The 8028-nt window shown below is 29.8% G+C and overlaps 1 protein-coding gene across 1 annotated transcript; it reads right to left on the reverse strand.

Annotated features, from left to right (window-relative positions):
* Positions 1–2527: 2527 nt before the first annotated feature.
* LOC131851292 (uncharacterized) lies at positions 2528–6228 on the reverse strand. Its single transcript, XM_059201775.1, has 4 exons — positions 5505–6228; positions 4136–4413; positions 3693–3780; positions 2528–2737 (listed from the first exon to the last, which is right to left on the reverse strand). The coding sequence occupies exons 1-4, from the start codon at positions 5557–5559 to the stop codon at positions 2553–2555; spliced, it is 606 nt and encodes a 201-aa protein (XP_059057758.1). The 5' UTR covers positions 5560–6228; the 3' UTR covers positions 2528–2552.
* Positions 6229–8028: the final 1800 nt, after the last annotated feature.

Consider the following 8028-nt stretch of genomic DNA (forward strand, 5'->3'; position numbering starts at 1 on the left):
TGATCAAGAAAATCAGACAGACTCTTATTAAACAAGTAAATGACATCCGAACGATCTCCCATCTAATTCAAATCGAAATTATGACGATCTGAGCCGAGGTTCGAACCCCTAGCAGTGCCCCGTCGTATCCGTCAGACGGGAGTTGGCCTTCAGCCGCTCTGTAAGTCCTTTCGCGAGTTTGTAGTGACATCTGCACTCGCGCTTATCGTCGGGTGAAGTTGGTATATAGCTATATAAGATAACACTACTTGTAAAATTGGGAAAAAATATTTCGTTATGAGAGTCTTCGTTGCGTGAGTTGTGTGAACTGTGACTCATCTGACGCAAATGAATTTATGTTCCACCAACTTAATCAGTGAGTATTATATATACTAACATGTTATGGATCATTATTATCAAAAATAAATAAATTATTGTAACTACAGTTCTACAGTTATGTTCGATTTCCTAAGGTCAACATCGAATTGGAGACAATGCTAGAGAGTTTATGACAACCTTGAGTATGAAACGCCTGTCACTATTGCATGGGCAATATTAAGCATACTAATATTACGAAATCTATATATCGACACGTGTATTAGATACTGATATACACATGTATTAAATGTATTAGATGCAAATATTCTCACCGTTGCTTCTCAATTTATATATTCAAATATCCTATATGTTCATAAAAATCTTGACTTATTTCCAAAAAACAGCAATATTCATACTAGATTTCATATTAAATTAATAGATATTCATATTAATACTAGATTTAAAGACAAAATTGCTGTTCCCAAGTATCGTTTAGAAAAAGTCAATAGGTCTTTTATGGGAATAGGTATAAAAATTTACAATAAGATACCAAGGGTATCTAGGGATATATTGGAATTACCCTTAAATTAATTCAAAACATCTGTTAAATCATATTTACTGAGCAAGGCCTATTACTCACTAAACGATTACTTGAATGATGAGCGTGCATGGCAATAGTTTTTCATGTACGGGATTTTCATTTAATGTTAGACATAGACACCTATATAAATACCTATGCATTGTAAATAAACTGGCTTTTAAAAAAAAAATTCAATTGAGTTTCTTGCCAGTTCTACTCAATTGGATCTATATACCGAACTGGACGGTAGGGAAAAAAAATTATAATGTAAAAACTTGATGTTCATGAGCGACTAAAATGTCCTACATGAATTAATGATTTTCGAATTTGGATTTGAATTTGATAATGCGCCATAATACAGATATCACATGTCTACAAATAGATAACAACGCACTGGCATTCAATGCAATTTAGCGTATTATCTGAATCTATTTATTTCAATTTTTGTCTGTTTCTCTTATCACGCGCTAAAGCTAGAATGGGCATATTCAATATGTGTGTACTTTTCACTAAAGTATCTCTTATTTCGTTTGTTAAATTCTAATCGGTTTATAAATAAAAAAAGTATGTAGGTTTTGTCGTATACATTTGTATTTATTAGTATACATTTTTGTCGCGGGCTGGACCATAGTCGAGGCAATGTGGTGCTCATAGTTAAGTTCACTTTAATGAAAGCAGAGCCGCGGTCGGTTACTACCGGTAATTAGTGTTCCACTGGGGGCCCGATATTTTGGTGATCGACCGCCACAAACTCTTTTGATATTTTTATTATTATTAAATTTATATTTTTGAAGAGTTCTTTTTTATATGTCATGTTATTTGATATACTTCACTTTATTGTATCATTCTCTCATATTGTTCTTTTGGATAGTTCGCAATTCTATTTAACTATATTTATATACCGATCCATTACTCAGCTACGCTAACGCAGCTAGAGAATAGATTAGACATTGCTTGATATCAATGATATTCGTACATACTACGTGGATTATAAGTGTATCAATGCTGATATTGAATATCGTATATTTTCGATAGCGATTATTAACAACAATAGATATTAAAATATATTTTTTACCTATTCAATAAGACAAGTCTTTCAATCCTACATAATTATTCAATGCCAGTTAGTATTAAGCGAAATTACCCATGTCTACGTACTGCTGGTTTTTTATCTTGTTATCAGCCATCCCGAATACTATTTTTTTACATTATTGGAATAGTAAATAAACTAATAGCCTAGCTCATAGTCATAGTAACTGCCTGTAGAGAGATGAACAGATTAACTGCTAAGTCTAAGCTTTACTAGGTAACCCATACACTGTTACACAGCCAATTTAACCTCATCCATTTAGCTGCAAGTAGCTTGCTTTATTACATGTGTTCCAGTAGAAGTAGTTTCAGTTTATGTCGATTGGTTATAGATATAACAATCTTTTCTTAGTTTGATAGGACAAATCTATTCTTAGGTAATGTCATTGTAATATTTAGTTTTTAGTAATTATTAACAATATGCATAAATCTGAGAATACATTAATGCGCATATTTATTTGTTTCATTTATTAAAAGTAATAATTTTGAAGGTACATATTAACAGAAACATATTGTATCTTAAATAAAAGTTTTTAATAAATAATTAAAATAAATGTACATTATACGTTATAATTCTGTAATTATATCATACAAATGATAACAGATATACTGAAATTAGGACAACTAATGATGATTTGTATGTTACTGCAGAGTTACATCTATCAGAGTTGCAAGTATTGCAGTTAGGGGCGAAATAAACTATTGAACATGTTGTCGCCACAGTGTCCTGCTGGATAGAACATCCTCTGTTGATAGTAGTTTCGCCATTAACTGAAATAAAATTGAGATAATTTTAGTTTTTATAGTATATTTTTATATAATATATATTGGTTAGTTATATAGTATATTTTTTATTATATATAATGGTGAGCCAACTTGCTGGTAGGCGGTAAGCCTCCGATGTATGGACATCATGTTATTATATGACACCTTTGCTACCTCTCATACGCTGCCATTCTGAGAAGTCATGTTCTTAGACCGTAATTTCACTGCCTAATTACCACTCTTCAATCGAAAGCTTATGAAACAAGCAGCTGCTAAAATAGGCGAGACTGCGGTACACGCAGATGACTTATAATTTATTTCTGGTGAGTGTGTAAACATGCAAATATCACCTAACATCTTTCTACCCCTATACCCTGGATTTGGAGTCGGCAAAGAAGGCAAGTACTAAATCTACATATAACTAATATGATGATGAATGTAGCCTTTGTGTATGGCTGATTCATCATCGAGAATTAGCTATATGTCATCTGTAACGGTTATAAGGATATTTATATTTTTATAAGAATCCTTATAACCTATATTTTTTATCCTACGTAGAGGTGAGATGAACGACTACAGTAAAATAGATGGGATATTATTGCGGCGAGTTACGACCACCTTTTCTAATTAATATACTTAAATAATATGAAATATACAATATTATATATCTATATACAAATCGTTCTCTGTACAGATTGTGCGCCTGTGGAACTTCTATGCCTTCTTCTTTGTGTGGTCTATTGTTATATTTTTCAATATATCTGCTTTTGTATGTTGGTGTAATAAAAGATTATAAATAAATAAAAAAATAAATATACGAGTATAGTAAAGTTTTTGAGGTGAAGAATATAAATGGAAAGATTACTAAGATATTTTAAGCACTTACTACTCTTTCCATTTATTTATTTATATTGCTTTGAGAAGTGTTTAGTGTGGTAAATATGAATAAAATGAAACATACTAATGATTTCATCCTTAACACAAACATATGTTGTCTCATCGTCTCTTCCTAGTCTAGAGTAACGTCCATTGCACTTGCAATTATTGACCTGTAATTAAAAATTAAACACTTTATATTATAAGATATTTTGAGAATGCCTAAGTACTCTATTTTTTTTATGATAACCCTGGACAGTTTATTCTATGCATCTAGTCTCAATCTAGGCAGAGAAAGTTGATGGAAACACTTAATATTAGTTCAAAATAATATACATAGAAATCTCCCAGACTAATACAAACAATCTACTCATTATTGTTTGCATTGGGGTCTAGTGGACTATATATGACTACTAGTTCCAATACTAACAACCCCTTCTTTCTCGAATGGTAATGTAGCAATAGATACTCAATTTATTACTTAAGAGATAAATATTATGTGATTATAATACAATTTGCAACACTTACATCTTTACAGAAACAAGGGCTATTGTTTTGAACATGTCGCTTAAACCTTGACGCTTTTATATATATTTGCGGGTCTTCGGTAGTAGTACTATTAGAATCATCACTAGTTTCTTCTTCAGCAGATACAGTAGATGGACTACTACTACTTGGAGACTCAGTTGATGTTGTTATTGTTGTTGTTGATGTAGATGTAGTTGTTAAAGCTGCTTCGCAATTTTGCACATCATCATCTGTAACTTCTGTACAGTCTCTGCAGACGTAACATTCTAAGCTGTACACTGAAAATAACATTATTTTAGTAAATCCAACACTCACCGCACTATCACTAGGTTGTCTCCTTATAACTATGATTTAGCTTTAGTGTGAGTCAGTCAGTATAAACAACATGTTAAGCATATTGTATGGATAACAGATGCGAAAAATTTCAAACGTCAAAATATAAAATACTAAAATATCAGTGCAGTAATAGTAATCGTATACCATGAGATAAGCAGTATGGTTGTTTGCCATTATTGTCATGTACAAAAACGTAACTTACTGCCTAAAAAAAAGATATACAAAACAGTTCAGGTCTGAAACCACCAAAATAAAGCTATTTAACCTATTGACAGTACTTAGCATGAAATTTTAACGTAAGATCTGTTTTTATTTCACTACAAATAGAAGCGAACATTCTTAATCCCCTTAAATAATATAAAAAAACAGTAAGGGTTGGATATAGTAACTAGCAATCTGGAATAGTCAGTAATTTCCCGATACGAATAAATAATGTGAACACATTTTTTGTACAGATAAAATATATTACAATTATATTTAGATAATTCAACCGATTTTTTACTGATGAAATAGATGGTAATCGTTCCTCATGAACATATAAGAATACATATATTATATTAACCTTATGGAATATATTCATCAGTAATTTCAAAATAGAAGTTATTGGAAAAAATACAGGTGTAAAAAAAATGAAAAAAGGCAAAATAAAAGTGAAAGGTGCAACTGTATACATAAAAAAGTTTGTTATACATTTGTGATACCTACAACACGCATTGGTGAAGATATAATAATTTTAATACATAATGCATGTTAGATTCTTCGCAAAATAATATTTTATTTTGATTGATTCCATTCTGGTTGAAAAAATATTAGGTACTGTTATTTTTTTTATTTTATATGTCATCATATCTCCGCTTTTATTTGTTAAATATTTTATTTATAAACATATAGGTACATACTTCTACTAATAATACAATCATATTAAGAAAATCTCAACAGACAAGAACAAAAGAAATAGCTAAAATTGATTGATTTAAAAAGAAAAAATAAAAGTGTTGTTATGTTAAGTTGTTATTAAAAAAGTTTATCTTACCTCCCGAAATCACACAAAACATTAAAGTAAGAACAAATAAATATTTTTGTCCCATTTTAAAAATTTGACTTTTTTCTGTTCTGTTCACAAAACACACGACGTTGGCACTAGTAGGTGACTGTCTAACAGTTTGTCTTAATTATTATATTATATAAATGTAAATTATCTAAGTAACTGATTCATTTTGATTTATCGAACTATTATCTTGTTAATCTTATCGTGCCACTAATATTAAAAACGACAACACACCTGCTTTGTTTTATAAAATAATTAAAAATAAATGAATGACTAAAGTCTTACAGCGTTGTTGTGTTTAGAAGCGGAATTTATATTTCAATTACAAATGATCAAACCAAAAAGTAATCAAAGTAAATGTCAATTGTAAATTAGCTTCATTAAAATCTATTCAGGAGTTTTTGTATCAACAAACAACAAACAGAGCAACAAACAACCATTTATGCATCCATTTTAATAATAAATCAATTACAGCTTTCGGCCCCGGTGATTTAGTCGTTTACACAGCCTTACTAGTAGAATGTCGCGGGTTTTATCCTCGCATAACACGAGTAGATGCAAACATTTGTATTCATATCTGGATATTTTTCTATCATGTAACATAAATATATGACTCACTAGAATAAAGTCGTCTTTACTGTAAATCTCTTCAAAGATAAGATCATTAGAAATAAGATGAAAGAGCAGTTATTCATTATAATAAACTTAATACACAAAAAGAAACGGCTGATAAGTTTCTTTGAATTATTATAATTTTATATTAAAGTATATATTAAAGTGGGTAATTTAAATATATATTATAATGCTGGCTAAATATTTCAGCATTGAATTCATTGACTTAGATTAAGTAATTCGTTAAAACAATTATTGGCAGAATATTATTTTATGATTAGATATTGCTCACTAGCGATAAGGTTTATTTTATATTTATTGTATTGATTATATTTATTTTATTTCATATTTATCATAATTGCAGTGTTTACATGATATAGTATTAAATAATTAAATATTATAATATAAACTGAGGTCATTGTATAAAAATATGCATATCAAATGTACTATATTAAACAACAACGGCCACGATGGTCTAGTGGTTGAGCACATCGCTTTACTTCCGATGGCCGCGGATTCGATTCCTCGCACGATGCCAACATTTGTATTCTTGAGTATGATCTTTTGTATCGGTATTTTATATATTCATTTACAACGAAATGTATATGAGTAGTTATATCAGTTGTCTAGTACCCATAACACAAGTTCAGTTTAACTTGGGACTAGATAGCGGTGTGTGAATTGTCTGGGTTATTATATTATTAATAATATTAAACGCCTATACACCACGTATGCATATAGTAGACTGTACGTAGCGACTATATTGATAGTCGAGTTTTTTTTGTAAGATAGAATGTATGTAATAAACTTACTGTTTGTATAAATACTAATAACACAAAAGATAAACCACAATATTTTTAATAACTTTATTATTGAATGGTTTAGTTATAATCATATACCGTACAATGTAAGTATGTAATAACTAAATAAAACACAAAAATATATTAAATGACCCGTTGATGCGACTAAAAATAAAAAATATTTTTAAAAATTACCAAATTATTTTAAATGTTCAGCCGGGCGTATTATGTACAATTCTTAAAGCTACATTTAATAATAACCTACAATAAAAATATCTAACACAGCGAATGTAACAACAAATTGATTTTGGACGGTCTTCAATATTCTCAAAGGCCTAATCTATTATCATATTTAATTAACATGCTCTTAATCACGCTTTATTCGTATGTTGGATAAAATTTGATGATCTCACTTTCTAAACTGATCACTAAAGACATAGATATCATTTTAAGTATAATATTTACGAGGCTGAATTGTCCTGTTATACGATTACAGGTTAGTCGTTCCTATAGAAGGTGGAAGCATTCTATGGGATAGAATCCAGAAGTTTAGTTACGTGTGGATAATGATACTTCCTACTACTATGTAATGTGACCATAAAGTAACTAATACTATCAGCACTCTATGCATGTTTTACTCATTAGGTTTTGTATTAAGGAAATTATGTACTGTCACATTAATATAGAGATTCATAAAAGAGTATTTAATTTATAATGTCATAATTAAAATACATTAATATATTGTAACATCATAAATAAAAATATTTATTAAGGATTACATATGTATATATATATATGTGTTTCTGAAATTTTAGGAATGTGTGGGTGCGCTCTGTGAAACTTTCATTTATTGTTCTTTCAAATGAGTATATACAAGAACATCGTAATGCTATGTTACACGTATATATATAACAATAAATGAAAGTTTCACAGAGCGCACCCACACATTCCTAAAATTTCAGAAACACACCTGTAACTTTAACAAGTGTTGTAAGAACTCATAGACAGTGGTAATGCCTTACAATTAGGCGTACCGCAAGCTAGCTCCCTATGCTATAAAAAGAACTTACATAACAGGATAGACATTATAAACAGTA

Source organism: Achroia grisella, unplaced genomic scaffold (assembly GCF_030625045.1).
Source record: "Achroia grisella isolate CSIRO2021 unplaced genomic scaffold, CSIRO_AGI_Agris_v1 utg782, whole genome shotgun sequence".
Taxonomy (NCBI): domain Eukaryota; kingdom Metazoa; phylum Arthropoda; class Insecta; order Lepidoptera; family Pyralidae; genus Achroia; species Achroia grisella.